Here is a 15717-nt window from a genome sequence, read left to right as displayed (position 1 = left end):
ATATATATATATATATATATATATATATATATATGCATATGTGTATATACATTCTGTTGTTATTTGCTCACGTTATTCCATACCCGTATGCTTTTATATAGATTGAATTTATGGTGTTTTGTTGTTCTATTCTAAGCTTGACATATGCGGTCACTGTGACTTGCACTGTATAGAGAAGAGCTGCATGAAGATTCTAGTGTTCCATACAGTACAGTCATTTGCCTCTGAACTATTTCTTCAATATTCATGAGCCAAGCAGATTTATAATGTTCCCCTCTACTTTTCCGCTCATACCAGGCTAAACCATTCCATTTGAAGTAATATTGTTGTTTAAAAGAGCTTACCTACCAATGAATCGAGCCTTCACCGGCTTGCATTTTTGTATCCAATCACATCACACAGAATCACAGCGCTACAGTGAGCCTTCTGGAAGCCCAAACCTATTTTCTCAATCTGCCTGCATGCATATCCCTTCGTATCTTATAGACACAAGGCCCTAAGAGGAAGCCGGCGTGGATGCGCTGTGCCGTACGAGCCTTTGGAGCTTGTCTACTCCGATTCTTCTCTGGCCATCTGGTTATGTGTGAAGAAATAAGATTGAGGTGTATTGTCATCTCTGTTCTGCATCTCCAGTGGCAAAACAAATTGATTGAGCCCTCGTAGGTCTGTACGGTGGCTGGTAAGTGGAGACGGCGTGTTAAAATCGCCGCAGGAGCAGCTGGGTCCCGTCTTTGGCTCACATTCTTATTTGAATGAGATTTATGTGTTTAGATGTTGATTCGTATGACTGACCTATTTTCTCTGCTCGGCAATCGCAGCGTGATGCTAATGCTGTTTCTCGTATCAATTTATAGCGGGTGGTGGCAGACGCATCGCCATCATGGTGTCAGCGGTCACCCCGTGGAGGGCAGCGTATAATCAGAGTGATTGGTGGATGAGACGAGATTTCCCGCCGTGAAAGTAAAGCAGAATGAGGAGCGCAGATAAAGCATGTAAATGAATTTTGGGGCAATGTGATGGAGCGTGAGGGTTCATTTTGTGATGGCGCCTTTTCAAAGTGGTTTCGAAGGAAGTTTACATTGATCTCTAATGGATTTTGTTCCAGAAAGGTCTATTTCTGCAGCTGTTTCATGCCATTTGCTGGGTTAAAGATTAGACTGGCCGTAACCCTCTGAGCAAACTGTATAAAGTGATTGCAGCATTCGATAGAAATCTTTCAGAAGTGATTAACATGCATGTTTGATGTGAGGGGGATCCGTTGTGCCCTCCTGTAGCTTGAAGAGAATGTGCGAACCATTTTAAACTTTTCAGTGCAGTTTGGGACTCCATTCTGCTTTTCACAATCTAATCAATTCCCTACGGAGACAATCAATTCCTGTATTACTTTTTTTTGTTGCATATCCTGATTCATTCATACAGATTATACAGGTCAAATAGTGTGCGATCAACAGCGTTACACCTTTACATGGGTGTCATACCCATTCAAACTAAATAGTGCGTTTAGTGTTTTTTAGTTTTTTTTTCAACCAAGTGGATTTTAACTACAAGTTTCTTGAAATTGCATGGTTATAGAACAATATTTTACGATACCTAGGCTGTTTTTTATTACCTTAATTAAATTATTAATTTGTTAGTTTGTGTGTGTTGTAAAAATTTGGCAAGACATTTTTTTGTTTATTTTATTTCATTTATTAAATTTTTTTGTAGTTTTTTTGTTACTTTTTTTTTTTTAGTTTATTTTAGTTTAAGGGTTGTTAAACTATTGTTTTGCCATGTGTTTTTTAGTTTATTTATTTTCTATTTTAGTAAAATTTTTAGTTAAGTTTTTGTTTTAGGTTTTTTTGTTTAGTTTTTGCTTTGTGATATATTTTTGTTTGATTTAGTTTAAAACAGTTTTGATTAAAAAGTATAAGTGGCTTGTGCTAGATTGTATGCAAGATATTATAACGGCACGATTCTTAAATATTGATACAGCCAATACTGATGATGTTTTGAGAGGATTCATCCTCATATAAAATTATACATCATATAGTGTTTTTAATTAATGATTTTATTATTATTCAGCATAATAAATTGTATTAAGCACTGATAAAGATCATTTTATTAGTAGTAAACTCTGTAGTTGTGTGTATATATATATATATATTCTTTGTCAAATTAAGGAAAACATAAAAAGGGTCTTACAGTTAAGGCTTACTTGATGCCAATAATTGCTTTTTAATATTAAATGGCACCCTTTTAGCCTTATTTACAAAATTGTTGTTTAATAGTAGTGTTGGGTTTGAGTATTGGCCTTGGACAATAGTACTTGTGTCAGATAAAAAAATAAAAAAAAAGAACAAGATATGAGTTTTGTTCTCAGCCTTTAAAACCGAATGCCAAATGGCTGTGCAAAGGGCTTGACGACACTTCAGAAATAACCCTCAGTTCTAAAAGTCTATCCTGTGCCTTCTCTGTCTAGACTAAGGGCGGCCAAGAACCAAAATCACCTCGTGATGCGACACTGAGAATGGAGACAAAGGCTGATTTTGGTCATGATTGTCTCCAATTGCAGCTGCCTGAAGAAATGAATGGTTTAGCATTATCCAGGCAGAATGACTCTTTCCACCACAGCTGCATAAAAGTTGCAGCCCCCCGCTGAAGCACGCAGATGAACATCCTAAAATGGAGCGTTGTGCCCCAGAGTTCAGATTTGATGAGTGTGGAAGTTATTTTGAATTCTGGGTACATAACTACAATATCACCTGCAGCATGATGATTAATAATAACTATAATAATAATAAACATTAAGCTTTAATATTGGCAGTAATCCATTCTAGTAAGTGCAGTACAATGATTTTATCTGTGAATTGTGGTAAAGTCACTGTAACGTATTGCCTCTTATGGACTTATTGCTTTATTACATCATGCGGCTTGGTTTGTGGATAGTATTTTCACTGTTTTCTGATTTAGATCTCATTTTGGTCTTTTGGTCTGTGGAGATTCCACAATTATTAGACCAATTATTATTATTATTAATTAGTTCACTCTGACACTAGAGCTTTGGTTGCAGACCTAAGTCCAATAAAACAGTCAAAATCATTGACAAATGTTATAGCGCGGTCAATTTTTGTTCTTGTAGTAAAATGCATTGTATGTAATTCTGATGTTGAACTTTAAGATGCATTTGCAACTAAAATCTTAAAATCTAAGACTTCCTTGGTAATCCGTATGTACTTTAACCTGCACAGCATTTCTCGTTTTATCTCTGTGGTTTCTAGAAGGTTTTTTAAATGTCGTACTGTGACGTAACCTAACTGCAATCAAATTGAGAAGTTAGGAAAACGTTTTGTTCTTGCTGGGATTGTCTGTTTGTTTTTTTTTGTTTTTTTTTAATTAGCCATAAAAGGTTTGTGATAAAAGAGATTGGGCACTTGCAGGATTTGCAAAAGACTTTGGTGCTGTCTGTAAATGTTTGTTTGATGTCGAGCCTCTGGGCAGAAACCAATGGGTTCGTGGCTTTTTGAACATGGATTTTCTGTATTTTTTCAAGTCATTTTGAGAACCGCATATAATGCAATAGTGATGCAACAGACACGGCCCTGGCTTTTCTTTTTCATTGCTTTATAATCAACCTTTCTAAATAGATTGTACTGGTTCTAGTTGCTGATTTATTACATGTTCCATCAAAGCTAAATTGAATACGTCATGGCAACAACCTGTTCACTGCACAGTTTCCATAGCAGATGTCAGTTATAGGATTGTACCTATCAGTATGCAATTTTATATATTAATAGAGTGCGATACCTTAACCCACAGTATTGTACGATCCTTTTTAAAATCTATTCATTGGAGCATTCATATCAGGCCATTATGTCCTAATAAAGGAGCCCGCTGTTCTTGTGCGTCATTCTTAATGATAGCCTTTAGCCATGATTATTTGCAGTATTACACTGCTTCTTTTACCTTATTGCTTAACTTGATCCAAAATTCAATGGCAGGGCCTTTAGAGACGTGACCGTACATTCTGGAGTATTTCACAGATTTTTGTTTGTGGGAAACAGCTAGAAGCCAATTAGTATGTTTTTGCTCTAATTCTTGCATTATTTGTGATGGATTATGATTCTCTCCAATACAAATGAGATGGAATTATTTTAGTGTGGCTAAATTGAAATATCAATTTAGAGTTCTCTCTGTGTGTTGCATGTCTGATGAATCTCACAAACCTGTTGAGAACACGTCCGATCACTCCAAAATCCCCTAGGAAGAAGTAAATTTTGCTTAAAGAAAATTATGCCTGTTTTACATAAGCATGCTAATCTCTCCTTATAATCATTACTGCAATTAGATAATAATGATATATTTGAATTGTAAATTATTTATATATTCCGATGTAGTATTTGCTGTATAGCATTCAGTTCATGCTGATTTAAATAAATACAAAAATTGTATTATATATTTTAATTGCATATCATAAATAATTATGCACCCTTCCATAGCTTACAAAAACAATCAGTATATTGCAATGTTTGAGCCTCACAGCCTTCATCAGGTATTGCATAACTGCAGTGTTGCAATATAATGTCTGTTTTTGCAAGCTACTGTAGTGTGTGGGATTTTCTCTTTTCTTTTCATGTTTCAATGTCATATGCACCTGCCTGTAATCATTCAGGTTGTTGAGCATTTACTTTCTGAAAAATGTTGTTACACCACTGCAATAATGTTCCAGCGACAAGCGGTTTGCTTGTCTTCACTGAAAGCAAAAATGCAATGTAACAAACAGAATCAATTAGAACATAATATTTGATGTGCAGTTATGTGTAGTGTGATTCTGAGCCAATGAGATTTCAGAGTGGGTGTGGTTATTAGGAGTGATGCCATGTAAATTGAAACCGAATGGTTGCTGTTGGGTCAAACACACAGTGTTGCAGTAATGACAATCTAATGAGAATCCCAGTCAAAACTAAAACATCCGTATGACATACTAATAAGAGTTTTGAAGAAAATGTGCTTAATTGTCAAAAGTGTCTTTTTTATGCATTCTTGATGCATTTCTCTTTGCTGTTCTTTTGAGGTGACGGTGGATTTGTGGAGGGATTGTGTCAGATCTGAGATCAGTGGCTATAGTCAATGCAGGCCTATCCCTTCAGAATTCATTCTCCTTGCCTTCCTGGCTGACAAGAATGAGGGGGGAAAAAAAGATGGGAGAGAAAAGATCTTTGATCTGAAGCTAATTACGCCTTAAGGGAAGCGGAAGGAGATAAATGGAAAAGCTCAATTAATGCTGGTTGTCATTACCAGTCTATTTGCTCAGGTTGATGCATAAAAAGCCCTACTAATTTGTGTGTAGCAGGTGGTAGATGCACACCCACGATGGCGGACGGGTTGACATATGAGGAACGGTCATTAAAACGAAACCCCTAACGTCTCAGAGAGCAGCCATCTGACGATGGTGATTCAAACATTCGCACAATTATAGTAATTCATGTCACAACTGAACCATTACGGGCATCAGCGCACAAACTGGCATGGTTTGACTAATGTGATTGTGATGTCAGATGTCACCAGTTGTTTTTCTTTTTCAGAGAGTTGAGAAATGCTTTTGCTGCTGTATTAATCTCAGAGAGGAATACTAACTAGCTATACAAACAACTCCCAGAGGATAATTGTATTGCTCATAGGTTGTTCTGGCATAACTTATAATGAGAAATCTAGTTCACAGACCATTTTACTTCCATAATATGTTGTATTTCACAGCTAAGCAGAGTAGATAATTGAATTTTTTGAATCAGGAATTGATTCGATTGGGAAAAAATGTATGTAACATTCCAATGAACTTTGAAATCTCCAGTTCATTCCAATGGAGTGCTCTGTAAATCTTGAGTAGCAACAGTAACCAAGGGGGCGGAATTTAGTGAAAAGTCCATTTCTGATGGATAAAATCAATCATCCTACAATTATTAGTCAAATATCTGTAGAAATATGTCAAAATACAGAAGTAAAACCGGTTGCAAATGTTTCATGTTGACTTGCAAGTAGTCTCAGCCTCAGACGTCATGCCCACGGACCGTTGGCTGAACGTTTGATGCATGTGGCACACAAAATTGGAAACACTTCAGGAGTTTCGAAGTAGTCATCTGACATTTCCATGCCCATAAACATGATGTGGCACAATACGAAACGTGATTGGTTGCTTTACCTGTCAGTCATAAGGCTTCTAGGTGGTCCTTGGCCATTCAAAGCAGCCAAGGTTCCCAGACCTTCTGCCATCAGTCTGAAGGTCTGGCTACGTGAGACTAAGTTTAGTTAAAAGTCCATTTCTGATGGATAAAATTAGTCATCCTACCTTTATTAGAATTGAATATCCTGTTTTACTTAGTATTACATCACATTACAGAAGTAAAACTAATTACAAATGTTTAATGTTGACTTTTTGTAGGTTATGACAGTTATAGACATCTTTCTTATAGTCAAAGATCTTTGGAAATACCTCACAGTACAGAAGTAAAGGTTGCAAAGGATTCATGTTGACTTGCAAGGCATTTGTGATTTGTATTTCTTTCTGTAGGTTATGGGAGTTATAGACTCATATTTTCTTCTCTTTCTTTTCCTCTTGCTCGGAAATTGTTCTGTCATAACTAGGAAGACTTACAACGTGAAATGCAGTTCACAAACCATTTTACTTCCATAATTTGGTGTATTTCACAGCGAAACAGAATATGTAAGAATGAATTACTTTCTATGCATCAGCCATTGATTCACTTCTTAAAACTGCCCACAACGTTCTAAATTCCATTTAACCTGGGAAATCTCTAATTCATTCCAATGGAATGCTCTGTAAATCTTGTCTGAGTAGCAACAGTAACGGGGGTGGCGGGGGGTTGTGTGTCTGTGTGTGTTTGGGGGGGGGGGGGGGGGGGGGGGTGTTCGCTTACTGAAAGGTCATTGTCTCATGGATAAAATCAATCACCCTACCTTTATTAGAACTGAATGTCCTTTTTCAGTTAGTAATAGATCACACTACAAAAGTAAAAATGGTTGCAAATGTTTCATGTTGACTTGCAAGACATTTGATATTTTTCTTTTGGTGGATTATGGCAGTTATGGACTCATATTTTCTTCTCTTTCTCTCTTTTTAAAGGTTTCATTTATACATGTGGTGGGACATTAAAAGGGAAAAATGGGACCATAGAAAGTCCAGGTTTTCCTCACGGATACCCGAACGGAGCGAACTGTACATGGGTTATTGTAGCCGAGGAGAGGAGCAGAATTCATATAGTTTTTCAGTCCTTCGCTGTGGAGGAAGAATATGACTTTTTATCTTTATATGATGGACATCCTCATCCTGCAAACTTCAGGACAAGGTAAGCACTCATTGACTGAATTCAAAAGTTTTGTGCCTGTCTGTTTGTTTTGAGACTGTTAGCTACGCTTGAAGTTGGCACAATTGATTTTTAGCATATGTACAGTATGGATCTGAAGTTCACAGTCTTACTCGTTCTGGAAAACAGAGCAGAAATATTAATGACATAATTTCAGGGGTGTATGCAAATTATCTCTGTAAAATGAGATTGTCCTTCCCACTGAGACCACCTGCTGCTGACCAGCAAGAGCTAGTAACAAATCATGATTCATGGCTGTGACATCGACTAAAGCCTATTGGCTATGAAAAGATAAGGGAGCCCTTCGATATGCCTCAGCCCAACTTCCTGTTTCAATAAGAAATATGTCAGCTAAGGAGAGGCTGTGTAAGTAAGAATAATGTACATTCAGCTGGTCAATCTCACAAAATAAACCCAGACAGGCTGAAGGGGACTGAAAGGGTCTTGTATTTATTTTGAATATACATGACCCTGCCTTTTCTATACATTTTCAAAAAAAGTGGTCATAAAATATTTGAGTTTATTTCATTTATCTGAAAAGAGAGCACAGAGTGTATGAGAAACATGTAATTTGTGGTTTCCTGGAATATTAGTCAATTATGAAGTTTAGCATTATAAATTTAGCTACTGTCTACAAGTTATAATCTATTTACATATATTATACTGAATATGCACAATTCTGCCCTTTCTACTTATTTTTTATTAATAAGTGAGCTTGAAATATTAATTTGTGCTCTATTCTCACATAAAAAGTCACATAATTCTTACATTAAAAAGTGTAACTCAGCGTATCCAGGAATAATAGTCAATTATTAAGTTTAGCATTACTAATTTTAGTACCATCTGGTATATAATTTCATTTTTTTTTCTATTATATTTTTTTTTATGTGTATTAAATGTGCATGATTCTGCTTTTTCTACCTATTTTAAAATTAATAAGTGGGATTGAAATATTGATTTAAGTTAAGATGTTTTTGTGAAAAGAGAGCACAGAGTAATTTGACAGACATGAAACTAGTTTCCTGGAATAATTATCTAATTATAAAGTTGACCATATTATCTGCAGGTGCTGTCTGGTTGCTGAGCATTTGACATCCATTATATACTTTTTATGTAGAAAGTACATGATCCTGCTTTTTTAAATTCATTTTCAAATAAATAAGTAGGCATGAAGTAATAATTTGCACTTTTATCTCACGTAAAAGAAAATATTAAAACTCACAGTAATATGAGAGACATCAAACTCCTTGAATAATAGGCAGTTTTAATATTGGAACCACCCTGGTCAATGAGCATTTGAAGTTTACCCATTATATGTTATATTACTTTTTTTTTTTTTTTTATAGGTGCTGAATGTCCATGATTCTGTTTTTTCTACTTATGTATTCTGCTTTTTCTACTTAATATTAATTGGTGCTCTTATCTCACATCTCACACACACACACACACACACACACACACACACACACAGACACACTATGACGAAGTAATATAAGAGACATTAAATTAGTGGCTTTCTGAAAGTATAAAATTTAGAATCATTAGGTACCATCTAGTCACTGAGCATTTAACGTTTTAAAATACACTTAATATATGCAGTGAATGTATGTGATCCTGCGTTTTCTACTTATTTTCAAATTTATAAGTAGGCTTGAAACATTTATTTGTGTTTAAATGTTTTATGTGAATAGAGTGCGCAGAATAATATGAAACAAGTGGTTTCCTCAAATAAAAGTTATTTGAAAAGTTAAGAAGTTTAGAATATTATCTGTTTGTATTGTCTGATTACTGAGCATTTGAGGTTTTTCTATTATATACTCTATGTATACTGAATGTTTTCCCACGATTTCCTCAAATAAAAATAGTATTTCAGAGAGCTTTGTAGTTGCTGCAGTCCTACGCAGTGTTCATTTTGTGAATTATAGACCTGATTACTAGCATTACATGGGGCCGAAACTCTTCTAAATGCTTAAAAGCTCACAAAATTAACCTACACTAACTCTCCTCTAATTAAAGGGTAAACCAATTATTGCAGTGAAACTTTCCACAAGCTAGGAACCAAATCAGCAGACCCCCTGCGTTCAGATAGCTGAAATTCACTCGTAGCAATTAACATGATTGAAAGTGTTTATTTTATGCCAATCTGGGCATCACAAACACTGAATCCAAAAACCGACGCTTCACTGGCTGAACAGATTGCAAAATAAGCGACACATTGCACCTGTGATGTCATTTCCTCACTAATCCCTCTATTAAAATGTCAGATAGTTGTCAGAAAAAACTTTTTTTTTTTTTTTTTGCCAAAGTGTTTGTTTTTATCAGAATACATCCACTTGTGATTGTATTCGGTGTCAGAGATGATTTAGAAAGTGGTACAATACAACACAGGATTCCTCCGCTCCCCTGGTTACTGTTGCTAGCTTACAAGCTTTATAATGAATTCAGATTTTCAGTAAAATAGTTGCAATGTTTTGCTTGCATGAGCTAGAATGACAATGCAAAGCATTCTCTGTTTTCCTTTAAAGAAATTGTTAAATGACCATGATTAACATCTTCTACAACTGTCAGTCAAAATGGAGGCATTGATGCTTCTCACAATCATCCGAGAAGAGAAAAGCCTCATTTGATGACAACTGCAACTGATAACATCAGCATACGTGAACATTACTCTTTCTGCTTGCTTACTATGTTATTGAGAACTCTCTTTAGTTGCTGGCCTAAATCAAATATTTTTAGGTTTATTGATATTTTACACTGGATATAGATGACTTTACTTTTGTAATACATTTAGGAAATAATTGAGTAATGCAAATGATTCTGAAAAATGAAAGAAATTTTTGAAAAATCTCCTATGCTCACCAAGGCTGTATTTAATTAATCTAAAATGCAGTAAGATAGTGATAATGTGAAATTCTAATATGCTGATTTGCTGCTGAAGAAACATTTCTTAATATTATCAGTGATTACAACAGTTGTTTTACGTAATACTTTTGTGAACATCATGATGCATTGATGATTTTTGGGGATAAGTACCTGTAAATGTTCAATAAATTATAGATGGGAAGTTGGGACATTTTGTAATTTAATTGACAAAAGTACAAAGAAAAGATTTCCAAAGTTTTCACTGAGCAATGTAAATGTATTTTGTAAATATGAACAAATTTTGATTTTGATGTCTGTAACACACTCCAAAAAAGATGGGACAGAGGCATGTTTAACACTGTGTCACATCAGCCTTCCTTTTAATTACAATGTTTCATTGTTTGGGAATTGGGGATACTAATTGTTCAAGTCTTGCTTGATAAAAGACTTCAAAAGCTCAGCAGTCTATGATGGTCGTTGTCTGATTCTCCTTTTCATGATGAGCCATACATTTTCCATAAGAGTCAGATCTGCTGGCCAGTCTAGCACATTCACTCGGTCTACGAAACCATACTGTTGTAGCACATGCAGAATGAGACCTGGCATTGTCTTGATATAATAACCATGGACTTCCCATGAAAGACATCATCTTGATGGCAGTATATATCTCTGTACAATCCCAATACAGTTGCATGCGAAAGTTTGGGAAACCCTTGCAGAATCTGTGAAAATGTGAATAATTTTAACAAAATAAGAGAGATCATGCAAAATGCATGTTATTTTTTATTTAGTACTGTCCTGAATAAGATATTTTCAATAAAAGATGTTTACATGTAGTCCACAAGACAAAAAAATTGCTGAAATTATTAAAATAACCACATTCAAAAGTTTGAGAACCCTTGGTTCTTAATACTGTGTGTGGTTACCTGGATGATCAACAATGTTTTGTGATGGTTGTTCATGAGTCCCTTGTTTGTTCTGAACAGTTAAACTGAGCACTGTTCTTCAGAAAAATCCTCCAGGTCCTGCAGATTCCTCAGTTTTCCAGCATCTTTTGCATATTTGAACCCTTTCCAGCAGTGACTGTATGATTTTGAGATCCATCTTTTCACACTGAGGATGATTGAGGGACTCAAACACAACAATTAAAAAAGGTTCAAACATTCACTGATGCTCCAGAAGGAAACACGATGCATTAAGAGCCGGGGGGTGAAAACTTTTGAACAGAATGAAGATGTCCAAATTTTTCTTATTTTGTAGAAATATATATATTTTTTTTCATTTAGTACTGCCCTTCAGAAGCAACAGAAGCTACTTGCATGTTTCCTGGAAGACAAATTAAGTACAATTTAATGATCTTCAAATTCAAAAAGTTTTCACCCCCGGATAACAAATTTAAACGATGCTATTTACTTATTTTAAACCCTGTAAGTCACTTTTGAGAAGGAAACTGTACATTGTTTGTAAAATTCTAAATGCACTTGACTTCCATATTCTTCCATCAGAAAAGAGTAACAGCTTCTTTGATAATGTGTTATGGCAGGACTGGTTAGTTATGTTTTTATGGCAGGCCTGGTGAAGCGTCAGTTGCAGTTTTTGAAAGTATGAACACAGTGCTCTCTTCTCTTACCAATATTTTAGGTGATTTTCCACAAGTACCGTCTGGTCACTGAATATTTGAAGGTTTTCCATTATATACTCTCTTTAATAGACCTTAGATTGAATACAGCAAATCTTTGCAAAAACACATTGTGGAATAAGAGCCAGCCCTTCATTATCTAAGCTGTAAGTAAATCAATAGTTTTTTTCCCCTCCTCTGCAGACATGGCACTTCATTTGCAGTTATTAAAGCATTAATCTTTTGAAGAATGTAAAAGCAGTGATGCCAGCTGTACTGTGTTCCTGGGCTTAACGTAATTACTCAAACATTTATGAGTATTGGGTAAGCGCTTCGATAAAACAGCAGAACCGTTGTTTCATTACCATCATGTAATAGATGCTTTTGAATTACCATCCAATACAAGAAGCATAACTCAGAGCCAAAAAGAATCATATTGCTGCTTTGGAACAAGCACTATCTGTCGTTGTTGATCCATGAGAGGATGTCAGGACAGTACATTGTGTTATTTTGAACAATCTACCTTCTCCTAGATAAGTTATTGTGTCCCATTGAGTGCTAGCCCCATTATGTCTGCTGCTCTGTGAGGTTTGGTTCAAGACAGACTTCCTCTGAGTTTCCTGCCTGTGTTTTATCAAAAATGTCAGATAATGCTCATAAAATCTGAACAGAATAGAAGATCTTCTCCACTTCAGAATTGAACTGAGAATGGAGTAGTTTTTGAATTTGAGTTGAAATAGATTTGGTTTCTAAGTTGATTGTGATGAAATAGAAATTCATATAATAATCTGTATTTTTTTAACTAAAACAGCAAAGTTTGTCAATTCAAACCCTGAATGTAGGTTTGATAAAACCTTGCTTGTAAGTTTTTGGATAGACACTATAGATGGATGGATGGATGTTTGAAATGTTACATTTGCATTTAGTTATTTACATTAAAGTTCAAAGGTTTGTCATCTATAAGATTTGTAAAATGTTGAAAGAAGACTCTTCTGCTCACCAAGGCGTCATTTGTTTGATGTCAATTGCAATAAAATAGTAATATCATAAAATATTATTACGGTTTGAAATAACTGTTTTCTATTTGAATATGAAAATGTAGTTATTGTGATGCAAAGCTAAATTTTCAGCATCATTACTCCAGTCTTCAGTGTCACATGATCCTTCAGAACCCATTCTAACATGCTGATTTGCTGCTCAAGAAATGTATCATCATCATCATGCTGCTTAATATTTGTGATTTCTTAATTTTCTTAATTTATTAGAAAAATGTTTTTTTGTGATGTAAAATTACTGTCACCGGCAGTACTGTCTCATTGCTGAATAAAAGTATTAATTTCTCTCACAATTTCAATATGTATATCTGCTATAATTCTATAATTAACAACCCAAACTATATAAATTCTTTAATAGAAAGGTCATTAAAAACACAAAAAAATCTAATTAACAAAATGTTGGAAGGCCAAAAATATTTAAGTTGAGCTAATTTTATTGCTTGGCCTTAGTTGAGAGGACATATTATATTAAATCTACACAAATAAATTTGAAAAACATTGAATGAATGGTTATTTTCAAATCCAGTCAACAATTAGCTATGCTAATGTTGACTCAACTAATAAAAACACGTGCACCTGCACTATAAAATTTCAGTAAAGGTTGAGCCAACTAAAAAAATAACAATTCAGGCAAAAGTCAGAAATTGACCGTAAAATTTCTGTGGAACTATTTACTAAATAATAATAAGTTGAAACTGCTTGACATTTTTTACAGTGAAGAGAACTTATGAAAATAAATAAATAAATAAATAACATATATATATATATATATATATATATATATATATATATATATATATATATAATTTGTAGTGCTGTCAAACAATTAATCGATTAAACAATTAATCACATCCAAAATAAAAGTTTTTATTTACATGATATATCTGTGTGTACTGTGTATATTTATGTATATAAATATTTATTATGTATATGTATATATACACACATATAGTATATATTTTGAAAATATTTACATGTAAATATTTATATTATATATAAATACATTTAATATATAAACATAACATATTTTTCTTAAATATATACATGCATGTGTATTTATATATACATAATAAATATACAGAGTACACACACATACAATGTAAACAAAAACTTTTATTTTGGATGCGATTAATAACATGACAGCAGTAATTTTTTTAAATGAAAATCTAAAAGTATTCATGGTCACTTAATGCATTATATATAAACTTTATATAAATATATACTATATATATATATATATATATATATATATATATATACTTTATATAAACACACACACACACACACAAATACTGTATATACATACATACTGTTTCTACTGGGCTTTATTTTATCTGATGTCAGTTTTCGTATTGTTGTGCTTCACCTTAAACTTTTTTTTGAGTTAGTTGTCAAGGCAACTTTTCTTCAGTCTATGTGGATGAATCATCAATATTTTTGGTCTGTTTTCCCATAAGAAAAAACTGTACATTTTAAATGTGCCTCTACTATAAGTCAGTTTTGTGAACTTTTAGGAGTGCACTAGAAAGATGGACTGCATGCCAAAACCTGCAAATATTATGCATGAGTCATACAGGAAAAGGTACACATAAGATTTTCATTAGGTTTCAAGCTGCATCCCTGCACAATATATATATATTTTTTTCAAATTTTAAACTGATTTTGTGTATCAGCATATACATCAGCGATTTATTTTTTCCAGCAAAGATTTTATCGGAAGGTCCTGGCAGCCGACATCTCAGGATATAACTTGTTTTGTATCCGGCAAATAGGGAAATATTTAGCTTTCCTCTGGCGACCCTCGATTTCAAGACGTTCTGGAAAAATCCATTTATCAAAGCAATTCAAGTAGATGCCTTTGATATGTTACTTATCCCACCACATCCTGACATCGCAATTTGTCATTTTTCCGTTCAGAACGCGCCCAAAATAGCACCGCACGACTCACGCCAGCACAACCTGAAGGAAAACACACAGAGCGTCCAGAATGAAGAAGCAATATCTCCAATTAAAAGCCGACCTCGTGTTTGATGAGCCAGATTAGAGACTTTCATTACAGTGTGACAATTAGTTAATTGTGCTTTTGCACAGAAATCTAAAAATCTTAATTGATAGCTTATTTTGACCTGTGCTTGTTATTATAGCTTGATGTCATACTCTGGCAAGCATAATATCTCATAATATTGGAAAGAATAAATTATTTGACTAATGACAGACTCTATTGTTTTGCCTTCCTAGCATGGCAAGCTAATTACATGCTTTGGCAATGCTAATGTTACAAACAAGTTAAAGCTACAAATGAAATGTATTACAGCTTAACTGTGAGGATATGTGTCATGAAATGGCTCATTTTAGTGCAGGTCAGTTCTCAACACAGTTTTGAAACAAAGGTTAACCTGGAGGGAAGGAAAGCACGCAGTAACTGTCTGAGCTCCAATCAGCTTTATTTAAATTCAGAGGTTAAAGGAAGAGTTTGTCCAAAAAGAAAATCATTATTTAATCAGCCTCATGTTGTTCTAACTGAGCCCATATGACTTTTCTTGGTGAAATGTGAATGCAGAAGACTATGTTGTCTGCTGTTTTCCATGCACTTGCAATAAATGAGGCTTAATTAGAAAATTATAATGATATAAATGCTTAAAAATGCTTATTTTTTAAGCATTCATAATAGTATTTATTACAATTTTAGTTTCAATATTTTATGTATATCTGTCTGTCTGTCTGTCTGTCTATCTACACTGTAAAAAATGTTTCACTGTTAAATTACAGTAAACTACCGGCAGCTACATTCACCAGTATAATGCTGTAATTTTACAGTGTA

At 34.2% G+C, this 15717-nt stretch overlaps 1 protein-coding gene across 1 annotated transcript in view; it reads left to right on the top strand.

Annotated features, from left to right (window-relative positions):
- The window catches only part of LOC306887841 (CUB and sushi domain-containing protein 3-like), a gene marked incomplete at both ends in the record, with an annotated part of 269530 nt that overhangs the window by 10897 nt on the left and 242916 nt on the right, over positions 1 to 15717 (top strand). The window contains one exon of the mRNA XM_079445841.1: positions 7121 to 7343. Within this exon, the coding sequence (XP_079301967.1) occupies positions 7121 to 7343 (223 nt within the window). The remainder of the gene's footprint in view (positions 1 to 7120; positions 7344 to 15717) is intronic.

This window comes from Barbus barbus, assembly GCF_936440315.1.
Source record: "Barbus barbus genome assembly, chromosome: 21".
In the NCBI taxonomy this organism is placed as follows: Eukaryota; Metazoa; Chordata; class Actinopteri; order Cypriniformes; family Cyprinidae; genus Barbus; species Barbus barbus.
This window is presented reverse-complemented; position numbering and strand designations above follow the sequence as displayed.